This window comes from Schistocerca gregaria, chromosome 7, assembly GCF_023897955.1.
Source record: "Schistocerca gregaria isolate iqSchGreg1 chromosome 7, iqSchGreg1.2, whole genome shotgun sequence".
Lineage (NCBI taxonomy): Eukaryota > Metazoa > Arthropoda > Insecta > Orthoptera > Acrididae > Schistocerca > Schistocerca gregaria.
The window spans coordinates 140968009-140984774 of NC_064926.1; the positions used below are offsets into that span (position 1 = coordinate 140968009).

General features: G+C 36.9%; 1 protein-coding gene across 1 annotated transcript in view; it reads right to left on the minus strand.

Annotated features, from left to right (window-relative positions):
- LOC126282191 (synapsin) overlaps positions 1-16766 on the minus strand; it is a 783143-nt gene that overhangs the window by 31814 nt on the left and 734563 nt on the right. Inside the window, exon 7 of the mRNA XM_049981720.1 lies at positions 12945-12983. Within this exon, the coding sequence (XP_049837677.1) occupies positions 12945-12983 (39 nt within the window). The remainder of the gene's footprint in view (positions 1-12944; positions 12984-16766) is intronic.

A 16766-nucleotide genomic window follows, 5' to 3' on the forward strand; every position in this document is an offset into this window, starting at 1 on the left:
ACTGTTGGAGTTCATTGTGGAAGGAAGGGTGACAGCTGGAGATGGGTAATTTGATGGTAAGGCCACTTGGGGGATTCTATGAACCAAGCAACAATGCAGGTACGGTATGTGGGAATGGGTTCTGGCTAAGGATAAGGAAACTTTTCTGTAGTGATGAAGATGGAAGGAGCAAGGTTCTGTGGTGGTGGAAAAAACCAGAAAAAAATTGTAAATAACATAGAACTACGTCCGAAAAAGTTTGAAAAGAAAGCACCCAAATATGTGACAAAAATCACAAAAAGGGATGAAATGAATGAAATAAGGGGAAACAAGATAAAATCTGAGGGAGTACATTGATAGTGAAAGGCAAAAATCAACTGAAATTGGTGTTGTTATGGTCCTGTAACCCTCCTGGCCTCCCTGACTACACCTAGCTGCTCTACCCTCTTACCAGCTCATCCCTGCATGCTACCCTAGCAGCACTTTACCGTTGCCCATCCTTACCCTGCTATCCCTCCCCTTCCCCCAGCCTCTTCCTTACCCCACCTTGCTTGCCCATCATGTGCTGCTGCTCATAGTTTGCTTCAGCTGCCAGAGACTGTGGTCATGTGCATGTGAGTTGCATTTGTGTGAGTGTGTCTATTGTCTATTTTTGATGAATGACTTGTTGGCTGAAAGCTAATTTAGTGACAGTCTTCTATCTGCAACTCAGCATCTTTGTTTTGTGGTGAGTAGCAGCTATTCTTTTCATAATAGAAATATCAGCAATAACATAAACCATTAAATTAATAGATATTTCACAAGAACTGGTAGAAAGTCTCAAAAAATAAGCCAAGAGTCCAGCTCCATTGAATCCACAAAGAAAGTATGCATGGTGGACAACAAAAGCTGACAAATTCCATGAAGAAAAACACCATGCATTGTTAAAGTTTCTAACACATATAACTGAAGAAAATGCCATCAAACTTAAAAATGAAAGGAGAAAGCTCACACAACAGATTAGGAATGTAAGAATTTCATAAGGATATAATAAACTCTGTAGAAGATAATTTCCACAGAGCCAGTTCCAGGAACTACTACAAAATCTTTGAGAAACATCTACAACAATATGAGCTCCCTGTGCTAATACTGAAAGTTGAAGATGGAAGAAGTTGAAAAATCACTTCTAGGACAAAAAATAAGGCATGTGGAGAAGATAAAGTTCTTGTTGAAATGTGAAAATGTTAAAGTGATATAGTCAAGGCCTTCTTACACATAGCTGTTACCAAAATTTGGATAACTGAACAATTCCCCTAACAATGGACCAAACCCATTATCCACTCACTACATGAGAAGAGGTATATTAGAAGTCAATATAGCTGTAGAGGAACATCACTCCTAGGCTACACATACAAGATTTTATTCAAGAACTTATGGCAAAGACTTAAGGAACAACTAAAACAGAAACTAGGAGATTTTCAAGGTTTCAGGCCATAAAGAAGCTGTGCAGATCAGATCATTAGTTTAAAATTAATTGTAGGGTACTATAGGAAACAGAAAGACCCTCTGGAAATAACATTTACAGAGTTAAAAAAGGATCATCGGTATTAAAAATTCTAAGGGATCTAGATTTCAACCAAAACTATTGAAACTTATGAAACTTACTGTGACCAACACCAAATCAAAATAAAGTTCAGAGGCAAAATTTTTTAATCATTTTCCATAAAAACAAGCTTAAGACAAGGTGACCCCCTATCACCATTATTATTCAATTGTGCTCTGGAATGCGTGAGAGAATGGTACAAGGATAACCCCAAAAACATAGGAATTGGAAGCATGAAAAATGATATGATACTGCTTGGGATTTGCTGATGATCTTGATCTACTTGCCAAGAGTGTTCAAGAAATGACAACAAGTTAAATCACTATAAGAGATAGCAAAGAAAACTGGCCTTAGAATACTGTTTGAAAAAGCAGAGATTATGCTAATCGGTACACCACTTACAAACAAAATTACAGTGAAAGAAGAGGAAATCAAAATAGTTGATCAATTTAAATAGTTAGGTGAAATCATTATGAACCCTAAATGAGAAACTAACATGGCAAAATAAAATTTAAAAACTTAATAAAGCAGATTACATTCCTAAAAACGCATATAACAAAAAAAAAAAAAACTTTTGAACAAGTAGAAAATTAAAACACTGTAAAACAGTTACACAACCAAAAATAACATATGCAGCTCAAATCATCTTTAAAACAACTGAAACAGCAAACATTAACAGAATACTGAAGACAGAAAGAATAATAATTAAGATGTGCTTAAATAAAAAATATCACGTAAACTGGTACTGTAGAATAATTTGAAATAAAAGAGCATACAAGAAAATAGAACAGTCTGGAAGAACTGCATCTCATTCTTTAGACATCTGATAAGAACACCAGGAAACAGAGTTAGTAACAGAATGATAGAAAAATTGTGGAATAGTAAGGGCAATGTTAAATGGATTACAGAAGTTAAGGAAGATATAGGAGAATTCCAAATTACTATAAATGACCTAGAAATAATGCAAAACATACAAACCAAACTATAAATGAAGATCAATAAAAGGACTGCTGGAAGGGTGATCTCAAGGTTAAGAAAATAATAAATTATAAGGGTTGAATTAAAAATAATGCCTCCACCTTAGTTAATTGGGTTTGGGTGGGATTATTTTAATAAATCAAATTCAGAAATTATCATCAGAATGTGATATTTAATTAGCAATATTCACTTTTTCACGTAATCACCAGCCTATTGGATACATTTCTGCCAACAATGAACAAGCTTTCTGAAGCCGTCATCAAAGAAATCAACACTGTTTCCAACACCACAGTCTCACAGTTCTCTCAACATCTGTGAAATGCTGATTGTGAGTGTAGTTTCTCTCTGAGTGATACGACGATCGTCCTGAATCAATCTGTCAATGTTTTCCTTGTGAAGCTCAGTGGTTGCTGTCACAGGACATCCAACTCTTTGTTTATTACGCAGGTCAGATATTCCCACCTCAACATCTTTAAACTTACTCGCCCAACAACCCACAGTACTCACATCAATACAATCACCCTAAACTGCTTTCATTCTAGAATGCATCTCCTTTGGGGTGACATCTTCTGCTGTCAAGAATTCAATGACTGCACATTGCTTAAATCGCATTGACTGACCATCTGCGCAGGGTTCCATACTTTTTACACTGTAACAACACAACCGTTTAATGATAAGGCTTCCCACCAACTGGAGCTGCAGAGAAGAGGCTACAGAACAAGGCAGTACCTGCCACAAACCAATGGTGCCAACTGTTGAAGAATTACAAAGGTGGATGCATTACTTTTCAGCCAACCCTCATATAATAATATTTGTGTACCACTGTATTATTGAATTTTTATCGAACTGAATTGTATTATCAAATAAAAACAACAGGTTATATAAATCTTCATATGACTGGCTAGAGTGGTCCATTGAACGTCATAAAATATAATAATAATAGTAATAATAATAATGCTGCAATAATACACTAAAGTTTATCAGAACTGCAAAACCCAGAACATGAAAGTAACTAACTAAGAAGGAATTACTTGAATAAACTGGAACTTGGAAGTTGTGTAGTGTAGTATACTGGTGATAAATGGTTAAGATTGCCGAGAGACGACTGCAGGTTTGTTCGAAAAGGTGGATCCAGTTTAATTAATTTTTGGTAGATGAAATATAAACTGGACATGAATAATCTGTATATAGATGGAAGTAGAAAGTTTTAAAGTTTATTGTTGCATGACAAACACCTATGCAGTATATGAACTTTTCTCACATATGGATAGTCATCTATTATATTGCTGAGTTCACTACAGCTGTAATACAATCCTACAGATTGGCCAGAGCTTCTGGTAGAGGTGGAATGTAAACTACCTCTTTTATGAAGCCACACAAGAAAATGTCTATTTACATCAGATCAGGAGAATGGTTTTCATTCTTCCTCTTTCTTGCCCTGTCACTACAAAATTCAATAAGCTTTTCTTGTCTTTTTCAACAAGAACCTGCACAAATTGTAAGTGATTGTTCCTGTGCAGCAAGCACTGTCTCAAAACTCTCCATATAGTTGGTTGAAGTATTCTATACTGTGCAGTGGGATGACAAAAGTCATGGGATAGCGATATGTACGTATACAGATGGTGGTAATGTCATGTACACAACGTATAAAAGAGCAATGCATTGGCAGAGATGTCATTTGAACTCAGGTGATTCATACAAAAAGGATTATCAACAACATAGGAAAAACTACTATCTACTTTAAAAAAGACACATCAAGTCACAGATAGGCACAATTAAAATACACTAACATAAAGCTTTTGGCCACTGCCTTCATCAATAAAAAGAGATAAACACAATTCACACACACAAGCAAGCACAGTTCATGCACACATGACCACCAATTCCAGCATGACATTCTGGCCCGAGATGTTGGAGTTGGCGGTCATGTGTGCATGGGGTGTGCTTGCTTGCAGTGTGAATGGTATGTGTCTCTCTTTTATTGACGAAAGCTGTGGGCGAAAGCTTTATGTAAGTGTCGTCTAATTATGACTGTCTGTAAGTTGTCATGTCTTCTTATGGTAAGTACCAACCTGTTTTTTCTTACATTGTTGGTATTCCTACCTGGAGTTTCAATTGTTTGATATGAAAAGGTTTCCAACATGATTACGCCCACACAATGGGAATTAACAGGCTCTGAATACAGATTGGGACACATGGGACATTACATTTGAGAAATTGTTGGGGATTTTAATATTCCAAAATTCACAGTATCAAGGTTGTGCCAAGAATACCAAATTTTAGGCATTACCTCTCCCCCCACCGTGGACAGGCAGTGGCTGACGGCCTTCACTTAACGACCAAGCAGCGACATTTGCATAGAGCTGTCAGTGCTAATAGACAAGCAACACTGCAGAAATAACCACATAAATCAATGTGGAACATATGACGAACATCTTTGTTAGGACAGTGCAGTCCAATTTGGCATTAATGGGCTTTGGCAACAGATGACCAATGTGAGTGCCTCTACTAACAGCATGACATTGCCTGTAGTGCCTGTCCTGGGCTTGTGATGATATTGGTTGACCCTAGGCAGCTGGAAAACTGCAACCTGTTCGAATGAGTCCCAATTTCAATGGGTAAGAGCTGATAGTAGGGTTCGAATGAGGCACAGACCCCATGAAGCCATAGACACAGGTTGTCACACCACACTATGCAAGCTGGTGGTGGCTCCACATTGATGTGGGCCATGTTTACATAGAACAGACTAGGTTCTCTGCCCCAACTGAAGTGTTCACTGACTGGAAATTGTTATGTTTGGCTACTTGGAGACCATTTGCAGCCATTCGTGGACTTCACGTTCCCAAACAGTGATTGAATTCTTGTGGATGACAGTGCACCATATCACCAGGCCGCAGTTGTTCACCACTGGTTTGACAAACATTCTGGCCAGTTCAGGTGAATGGTATGGCACCTAGATCACCTAACATGAATCCCAGCAGACGTTTATGGGACATAATTGGTCAATTCATGCACAGAGTCTTGCACTGGCAATTTCACAGTTATGGATGGCTTTAGAGGCAACACGGCTCAATATTTCTGTAGGGGACTTCCAACAACTTGTTGAGTCCACAACACATCAAGTTTCTGCTCTATGTCAGGCAAAAGGAGGTCTGACATGACTTTTGTCACCTCAGTATATTAGCTCTGTTATTGACCTACCCAAACTACGTACAAAAGTTTTCTCATTTCATCTCTCTTTCTCACTGGACCTACACAGTCATCTCATACTTCTTCCCCCCCTTGCAGAGATTTCCAGTTTATTGAAAATATTTAAGCCAATGACATGCTTTTCATATTCAGTACTTCAGTACTGAATTGGACATGAAATACTATCTGCACTGGAATTGCTGACCTACTTATTCCAAACTCTAAAATGCGGAAAACCTTGTGCTACATTGTAACCATCTTATAACAGATACAAATTGGCTGTCTGTTGACTAGTGCACTCTAGTGGTCGTTTAAGCAACTATCAGGGCTTTAGCAGTGGTAATACAAACTTAAGATCCTCATCTTTCCAACAGTGTGTAGATTATTTTTATGCAAGAAATTATTCAAGAAATAAAAATTAGTGGAATTGGGCCTACCTATTTGAATACCCACCCAGATAGCCATGCATTTTAAAGCACCACTTCCAGGAAGGGAGATGCACCATTTCCATATTGAATGTGCCCAGCCGATTACTGACAAGGGTTGGTGTGCCTGTCAGCCTGGGTGTGGCTTTTAGATGGTATCCCACATCCCACTATGTGAATACTGGGCTGGTATTGAAAGCAGGCCTCAGTTACATGATACACAAACATTTAGAAAATTTTCGCTCACTTTCATGTGAGTGACACTACACACGGACAATCGGGATGCACATATTCCATTTGTTCATTGGCGCTGCAACAGGAAGGGCATCTGATCACTCCTTAAATTAACCATGTACTAGTGTGATACAAGGGTACAAGAAGAAGAAGGAGGAAGGTCTGTCTATTTGAATAACCCTGTAAAAATAGAACCAGCAGCATTCCCTTGTTTATGAAAGGAAAAATAAATGTTACTCTAAGTTTGTTTACTAAAGAAATGTCTAATTAAATGGAAACATGAGACCAGGTGCCATTGTGCTTGTTCAAAGAAAAATTGCAATATGACCATGTTGGCTAGTTTCAATAGGAGAAAAGAATACGTCTCTGGAAAATGGGTTTCTTTCCCTTTGCACAGGGCATGCTGCTGTAACTGTAAAGGCATATGCAGTGACAAGTAGCCACTGGATTAACGATTGCGATCACACATGGGATGGATGCTGTCTTGTTCACTAGGCTGAAATGAACAATTCAGTTTTGTTTATAGGAACACTGCAGTATTGTATGACTGTTTGTATCAACAATGTCAAAATGACTACTGGTGGCTGAGCTGGTGGAATACATGACATTGTGACAGCTTCTGTTGTTCAGAAATCGCAAATACTTTAGACTGCAATTAGGAGGTTGGTGCTTTGGTGCTGTCACTGGCATGCTTCAGCATATTCTTTAATGAGTGCCAAATTCATGTGTGGTGGTCACAGTCTGCAAACCTGTTTTAGTAAAAGACATGGCAGAAAATATCAAGATGATACTTCAGGTACCTTTAGAGATAACATTCAGTTGTGATTCCAGGCAGTCTTAATGGAGATAAAAACAATGGGTCTGTTTCAGAGGCCAAAGTATTGCTGCCCCTTGTGGCAGCATCATATACGACATTGTACCAGAACAATCTCTTGTCACATCTCATGAGAAATGTGCAAGCCTTCTCGGATGGACGAGTGGTATCACAGCTTTGCTGGATTTCATGTTCACCCAACATCTATATTAATCGCTGACCCTGTCAGGTCTTAAATGTATTTCCTAAGTGTGATTTTATGAGCTGTTTCATCCTTTCCTTTCACTTATTTTTTACCTAAGCTAAATTAACAATCCATTGTGGGCAGTTCTTTTAGATAATGGAAAAGAAGGAAATTGTATAGAGACAAACTGAAACCTGCTTTATGAAGCACATTGTCAAATATTCCAGTGTACATTTCTTGAAGACTGTTGCACCAGAGGTGTATGGGTAGACACCTTAAAACTTTTAAGAGTGCCTTTAAGCTCTGCCCCTTTGTATTTTCACAAACAATTTATCTGAAATTGATACTACGATCACAAATAGTGTTCTCCTGATTTTAATATCTATTTGGAATACATTAAAAGTTGCTATGTTGAAGTTGTCCACATTGTTAGCTGAGTGGTCAGCATGGCGGTTTGTCACGCCAAGGGGCCCAGGTTCGATTCCTGGCTGGATCGGAGATTTTCTCCACTCAGGGACTGGGTGTTGTGTTGTCCTCATTATCATTTCATCATCATCAGTTGAAGGTCTCTGACGAGGCTTCTCCCGTGACAAGACCTGCCGTATGGCAGAACACAAAGTTTTAAATGTTGATGATCAAGAAAATTATGAATGACTCTCCCCCATGTCCAACTACTTATGCAAGGATGAGTCAATAAAAGAGGTGTAAATGCCAGAAGACTGCATATTATTTTAAAATTATGTAGAATTGCATTGTCTGTGATCACTGAAATACAGCTAGTGTAAAATGGCAGTTGTGCTACGAGAATAATGTGCAGTTGTGTTCGACAGTTTGTGTACCGAGGGAATGTCCCTGGAGGACATTCATCATGCAGTGCATCTCATATATAGTGAGAACTGTATTCCGCAGAAAGCTGCATTCCATCGGTTATAGGAGTTCAGTGAAGGATACAATCAAAAATAATATCAAACAAGGATTATCTTTGTCACCCTTTGGAATTTTCCAGTGAAGCCACAGTGCAACATGGGGAAGAAATGATCTGCAAAGTTTTCATGTGACTTTTGATATTTGTTCTACATTATTCTCTTCTATGAACATCTATGAACATTATTCTCTTCTATGAACATCTGTGAACGTACCCTGCAAACCTCTCTGAAGCACCTGGCAGAGGATACTTACTGTTGTAGCACATATCACGTTTTCCTTAGAGAAATTGTATACTATGGAGGGTTCCTCCCATCCTAAACTGTTGTGTTAGATACATATCTTTATGGTGGTTGGTCAACAAATATTCTAATCTTCAGTCTTAGTTCCTATAAATTTTACAGCACAGCAGTAAATGTTTCGAGTTCCTCTTTGAAATATGACTGTACTGCCTTTTCAACTAATTCACTAAAGAGTAAAACCTTCTAAGTGATTTATTTGTCCTGTGCACACTGGTGATCATTGTTGCTACTATTGCTTCATGATCACTGATATCAGTTTTACTATGGGCAACCTTTAATAGAGTGGTAGTCAACTGGTCCCTACCACCCATTTGTGAACATTCCAACTTTCATGGTGGACAACAGGCAGTAGGGATTTTAAAAAACATTTTCATTTGGTTTTCAAAAAATTGTTTTTGGTAAGTAATTATTCTTAAATGCTTTAGTTTGCTGTAACTTGCTTTATAAATTTTGCAAAGCAAAGTTATTTCCCTACTTTATAGGTTGCCATTACTGGTGGGCAGTATGAAAATTTTAATACTAACACAGATTCGAAAGTCGGCAGTAGGTAAAAATGGTTGGCTACCCCTGCTCTAATAGGTCAGGTATATTTTTTGCCATTAAGTTTAATATGTTTCCACCATGAGTGGGCTTCTGAACTAATTGTACCAAGTAGTTTTCAGAGAAAGTACGTAGTCAGCTTCAGTCATAAGCAGTTGAATTCTTGTCAAGTTTCAGCATGTTTGGCATCCTGAGCATTGCTCCAGAGCACAAATAGAACAGACTGGGTCTTTTCATGCAGCACAATTGTTGTAAACCCATGTGTTACACTGAAGAAGGAGATGGTTTTTTAATAAAGATCGTTTTCAAAGCACGAGTCACTACTACTGACTTGTATCCAAGCAATCCTCTAAGGAATGGAAGCATCACTGCACTAAGTAAAATAATGTTCATGGTGGTCCCATCAGTTTGTGAGTTTCTGATTCCTGAGTTTTGGGACATGCAGGGTGTCATACTCATGAAATTCCAAACTCATGATGAGATTGTTAATGCCACATTCAACTGTATTAATCTATGTGAGAAGCCATACACCTCAAATGAAATGAACTTCTGACAGTTGGTATGATAATTCAGGATGACATAGCATACCCACATAGCAAGACAAATGAAGGGGGTATTACAAATATCTCATTGTGAATGCTTGAAATATCCACTACCTAGCCTCATCTTATTTCCCAATGAATTTTGTCTGTTTGGACCTCTTAAAAACCCTACAAATGGATACCATTTTGGAGACAGTATATTCCTAGTGGTCACTTGTTTGATGCAACACTTGTTGTTTGATGAAACTTCTGTCACAAGAATTATGCTGCAGGCTGTCAAGGCCTTGTCCCACAATATGTGGAGTGTTTAAATTTGCAGTAGCAGTATGTTGAAATGCAAAATAAATTTCAGACCATAACTCATGGTGCTGACTTCGCAGTACATTTAGTGACTCACTCTTTGTAAGTGTGTAAATATAGCTCTGCAACATTCTCAGTGCAAAAAATACAGACAAGCATATAATTTGGTCAACACTGGGGGCAGAGAATGTGCTGACTTCGGTGACTGATAAGAGTAGATTATGATGGTTGGATGTTGGAAAAAATGAAATCAGAGATATGAAAATGTTTATGATATGTTCTTTTACTGCTAATGCAAATGTAAAATGGCCAACAAAATGTTTAATAAACAAAACAGCATCCCCTATACACAAAAAGGGTTTTTAGGCCTTGACCTTCTGGATGTAACTCTTGGTAACAGGACACAGATTACAAAGTTAGGGAAAGTGCATGGTGTTACAAATGAAATTACACAGCAAATGATTTGCATTTGCACCCTTATTGACAGAATGCTATAATTAGTTATGACTGTTGTGGGCTTGACAACCACATAAATTCAGCAAACAACAGAGAAAAATGAGTTGCCTGCTTGAATGAATTATTTATTTTGGTGATGGTCATTTAGCAGAGCATGTTCCAGGAGACTGCTTGATCGTCAAATGGTGCACAGGATGTTGAGAGATGACAATGTCCATCGTGGACTCCCTGGAAACTAGGAGTGTTATAAAAGAAATAATAACTGCAATTGACCATTTCAAATACAGTAGTGCGTGAAACATCCCAGCTTATCTCCTGGCCCCAATCACAATCATATATAACCCCTGTTGAGTATATATGATTGCCATCATGCAGGAGCTCAGAGTTCAAAAATTCTCTTCTTATAAGCTATTGGAACTACATTCTTATGTGTTGGTATCTTGTGCCACCTAGCTCCAGTCATGTTCCAAGAACTTGTAGAATTGATGCTATGACATACTGTATCTGTTTTGCATTCCAAAAAGTGGACCAACATACTATTAGTTGGACAGTCATAACATTCTGGGTGATCAACATCCTTAATTGGAGATTTGTGTTGCATGCTCATACATAAGTTTTTGCAAATACTACAGAGGAGAAAACAGTACATGGAAATAAGTATAATGAATAGTATCTACCAGTTTTATCTTTGATCATTACTATTTTCACACATTAGATTACTTGTCACAAGCATTCATATCATCACTCCTTTAACAGTATGAATGATTTTCTACTGATGAGTTCGAAGAGAGTTTAAAAATGTAGCTATACTGTTCAGTTTCATAATTGAGACTTTCTGCACCCCACTGAAACTTCCGGAGAAAAAGGTTATTTGTGTTCGATTATTTCATCTTACGCTTACAAAGTTTATTTTAATTGGCTGTAGGCACCAAAAAATTGTTCTTACCTGTTCAGCTCTGAAATGAAGTAACTGTCACATTCCTCTCAATGACATTCCTCATACAAAGCTGGGAAAGACCCAGAATTGGGCAAAAATAATGTGCTACAAGTTCTTTGTAGAAAGTGGCTTTATGCTGTCATGATTGTGATTGAATGAAAGACGCTATCTGTGGACTGGCGTTTTCCAGTGCACCATCACAGATTTTCTGAATATATCAAGGATTTGTGGACAAATTATATCTGGACAATGTGTAATACAAGCAAAGACATAAAAGACAGAACATTATAAGCATAAGGTGTGACTATTTTATCTACCACAGCCCTGATCTGAATCCCAATAACACAGTTTGGTTAAAAAATCTATAGTTTTCATTTTCCCTCCCCAGAGCTGCTATAGTCATTTATGATACAATGTTGTTTGATCTCCCAGAATCATTTACCAAATAGTTTGCAAGAATGTAGCTGCCTGCAAAACATGAAAATGACTATCCAAGAAGATGTGGTGGATAATAAGTTATGCACAACAACAACAAAATGTGCTTCATTCAAAATATAAAGCATGCATCTGAAGGCATTACAACAACTGTAACTATTAAAGGAAACTGTTTAGCAGTGCTGGTCACATGTGTTAGTGAATGAGTGGAACTTTATAAAAATGTAAGAGTGTAGGTGTCTGTGGCTAGTGTCAGCTACCATAAATATCTGCTGAATATGGTACTGTGTCATGCTGTAAAACAATTGCCACAAAATAAAACATGTTTCGGCCATGACTGTATCCAGTGATGTACTTAATAGCATGATGTGGCACCATACCCAGAAAATTTTGTGTTTTATAAAAGATGTTGGCCAAAAGACTCAAGATGTCAATTTCACAAGAAATGTTATACCCAGGGATCAAAATAATTACAATAATAATCCCTTTTTTAATTTTTGGCTATGGAAAACAAGAATCACCAACACTATTTTCATTGCACTGATGATTTTATAAAGTTTCTTAAATGATCTGTTATAGCTCTTACACACATTTGCTCTGTATGTATGTCTTTTGGACTTTTTATCAAGATTATAAACTGAAACTTTCTTGTAGAGTACACTTCACAATAGTAATAAATTGTTGATCTGATGTGTGTCAGTAAAATATGATCCTTTAGCCAATTAAAAAAATTAATAGAGTCACATTTCTTCATCAGTAATTTGCTTTTGTGAGTGCTAAGATTTGATCTGTTGACTCAACATAGTTTATAGAAATATATCATTTTACATTTTATTCACTACTCATCTCTTTCAAGTGTAAATCTTTGTCCTCTTTGAATCAATATTGAACAGTTAGGTGCTTACACAGAAATTTTGGAATTAATTTAGTAAAGATATTGATATGGTACTGAAGTACTATGATAAGAGTTCATTTTAACTTGTGTGGTTTGGAAATAAGAATGAAGTAAGAGAAATATTTGAGCACAATGACTGCTTCAGCTGGTGACACAGTGTTATTGGATTTTAAGAGCACTAAAGGGTTCACACACAAATTTTTTTTATAACAGTGATGTGATTTTTACCTGTGGTGTGTTACGAGTTGGTAAAGTGGTACAAAGTTGCTAGAAAAGAGAAATAAATCAAATAAACAAATTAATCAAATAAATATCTGTGCAAGAACATAAGCAAAATGTGTAGATTTAGCTCAAAATTTAAGATTCATTTAACAGTTGAAATTGTGCAAAATAATATCTCTGTGTTCAGAACTGTTAGTAGTAAGCTATAGATAATTGCTTGAATGCACACTGAAACAAAAGTTTTTATGGAGCTTAGAGATACATAAAAAAGTGAATCTTAATTTATTTGAAAGATTTGTTAATGCTTCACCAGACATAATCTTACAACTGACAAGATGCTTCCAACAGCAAACTACTCTGGCATCATCAGATGTGGCATGCTGAATGCACTATGTGCAAATAATCTTATATGTATTTCCATTCTAACCATATCAGCCAAGCTGCATTGTCATGAAAACTTGGGGTGCTCACAGGATCACATTAGCTGAAATGTGTATCTCACTGCTCACACTAACAACAATCACTACTGGTATAAAAATACTCTTTCGCATACACTGGGTTTATGCAGACCTATGACAGGTTTGTGGCAATACCTTTAGGGAACAGTTAGTGGATATTTACACTGTACATAGCTTAAATTGTAACAGTGTGCTCCATTTGTCTTATACCTTAAAAACTATCTTAGGCCTCTCTAAAGCTTAGTGTCAACCAAACTGGCATACAGTGGGAGATGATAGCTATGGGGTTTGGATCTGTGAGCTGCAGCTCTTTTACTTCAATTATACAAATACTGCACCCTTTCATATTAGCTGCAGCTTGACTCATTTGGTATGGATGAAAACATACTCATGACGTTACATATGTGACTGACTATTACATCAACTGCAAGTCACGTATGGTGATCATGTCATTTTCTAATGAAATGTTGTTATTGTTTAATGACTCAGAGTGATGGAACACACAAAACCATCTCACATGTGCAGTATTCCCATAGACATTGAGTTAATATACTGGACATGTATCTCAAGTTTCCAGGAATAAAGTTTCTTTCTTTGAATGTTATGTGGAGAAGGCACACAAGGAAAGTGAAGAAAAGTGTCAATTAGTTATAACTCAATGTTGAGGAGACAGATTCAAGGTACAAGATGACAACATTAACCAAAATGTCAGATACAGTATATAACAATTCAATAGACATTATCATGAAAATCACATCTTGGTTCATTAATGAAGCTTCTATATATGATGTATTGTAGGTTATATTTAAAATTAGAGCAAATCAAACTATGACTATATCATAGAATTTAAGGCATGATGAATTTCAAAGTTATATCACAGGTGAAATACAGTACAATATTAGGAAAATGGGAAGAAAGAGAGAAAAGGAAGATGCAGGAGAGGATGGGAAGAAGGAGAAGGTTAAAAGATTTACAGAGAAAAATTGAGACAACATGTTTTTTTAGTAACTGTCAAATTGGGAAAAAGTGCACAAAAGTCCCTAGAATAAACTACCATGACCACCACCACCATCACCACCACCACCACCACCACCACCACCGCAGTTGCTACTGTGACTATTACTACTATTCTACAACTACATTTATATGTGTAAGATTAAACATTCAGCCAAGTGCAATGGGAGGAGAAAATATTACTTGTATTCTCTGCCAAGGACCATATATCAGAAGGAAGACATAGTACCAAGTTTCTCTGATAACTATATCAGAGACACATAATTTACTTCATTAATGCAGGGTAATGTGGGGTTGCAGAGCTTGTGTCATAGCACCTTAAATCTGTTACTCTCATCCCCCCCTCCCTCGCTCCCTCCCATCCTGTTCCCATACCAACCCTCCTCTCAATAAATAATAGAAAGGTGCACAGTATCAGCCTAACTATAGTGGAGGATTGTATAACATTGCAATTGATGAACAACTGCCAAGGCATCTTACTCGAGCAGGGCAGGTTATTTAAATGTGGCAGTTTTATTAATTTTATTGCCTCTCATCTAAGCCACTAAGAAAAGACCATACTGTCACCATAATAAGAGTGGATCAAAATCATCCATAGATTCGCCCAGTGGTCGTAAGTGCATGAGTTATTTCATGCCAAGTGGTAATTTAGGAAGATTCCTTGCCATAATTGTCACAAATAATTCAAGTCCCATTTTGATTTATAGTTGGGTGTGCCCTGTTGACATCTGCACTACATGTAAATAACTAAACATGAAAATACAATGCAGGACTCAGTATCAGGAAGCCTAACATGTTATTTTAAAAGAACTTCTAATTCATAAATACATAATTTAAAATGTATTACTGCTGTTTCAAGCTCACTGTCCACTGTACACAGTGTGAAAGTCTGGTAAAACCTCATTTTCCAGGTACTACAAAATGAAGTAGTGCAAAAGGCCCCAAAAGTATGCAGTTTCCTGTTGCATTTGTAATGGCTATCTTCCAGCTGGAATCAAGGAAATGAGTTTTGTTTCATGATACTCTTAGGTAAAATAACATTAATTCAACTTCAGATGGGATTCTTTCTCCTGCTAGAAGGCACTAGTTGTTATCTCTGGCATGTCAATGTCATTACACATTATTGGTAACCAATTTATACTTGAATTAAAACCGGTCATAGTGGTAGTGTTTAACCACTCTCTACAGCAATAAAGATTTATGGTGTTGACAACAAAAGTCATTATTGGACACAAGTGAATATTAATCTGAAAGGACTCTGAGATGTAATAAAAAACTACTTTATGTGTCATGTGTTATGTAGTCTGAGTGTGAAATTAGGTAATTGCTCAGCTGTAACATCATCATATGATAATATAGAAGTTGCTAAAAGTCACTAGGATTATCTTGTTTGACCCATGGTGTAATAATGCATAGTCATAGAAGAAAATCTTACATGTAAACCACCATCATGTAATGTTGACAGCTAACTTTTTGTTTAAAATTAAGATATATTTACAATGGAAATAACAAAGTATGAAATTGAAAACCATTATCATAAAATTGAGTGAACATCATTCTGGAAGGGCACCAAGTTGAAAAATTACTTCATTATAAGAACATCAAAGGCAGAATAACAGACACCAGAATAATGCATACACAATGCCAATTTTGTATGAAGCTACTAAATCATCAAAATAAACAAGATTGTGGTAAGGCGATTTCTACATCTCAAATATTACAATGGCTATCAGAATTACAAAAGGTTAAGACATTGCCATTGGCCATCAAGACAGAACCTGCACACTGATTAAATATTATCTTCATAACTATCCTATGGTGTGTGCCTGTGGTACGAATTACACATAACCACAGCATCATCTGATAACAGACAGGTAGCACATTCCATTATAGCATAATAAGTATGATGGGGCACTGTAAATGTCAGAGGTTGTTAAGAATGTTCTGTTGAATGCAAAATGTATGTAAATAAATGTCCCAAGGTAAAGGGCAGTTTCCATTGATACACTTTGTACACATCCTGGGGCCTTTTCTGCTTGATTCTGAGTGTGGGCACGTCTGAAACTTACTTTTTTTGCATGTGTTAGAACCTTGCTGTTTGAAACACCACGAAGCACTAGGGTGATGCAGCAGGGTATCACCATTTTGTACAATAACAGAGGAGGGTTGCAGATACCACTCAGCCAAATTTTAAACTTCTGTATCACAACACGGGAAAATGACAGAGCTTCAAAAAAGTGAGCCTTTATTTGTTTTGCGCAGTGTTGTTTTTCCATCATATATCAGTATGCTTCCATATTAATATCCAATCATGTTCAATATAGAAATTTGTTGTCAATGCCACCTTGTAGAGAAG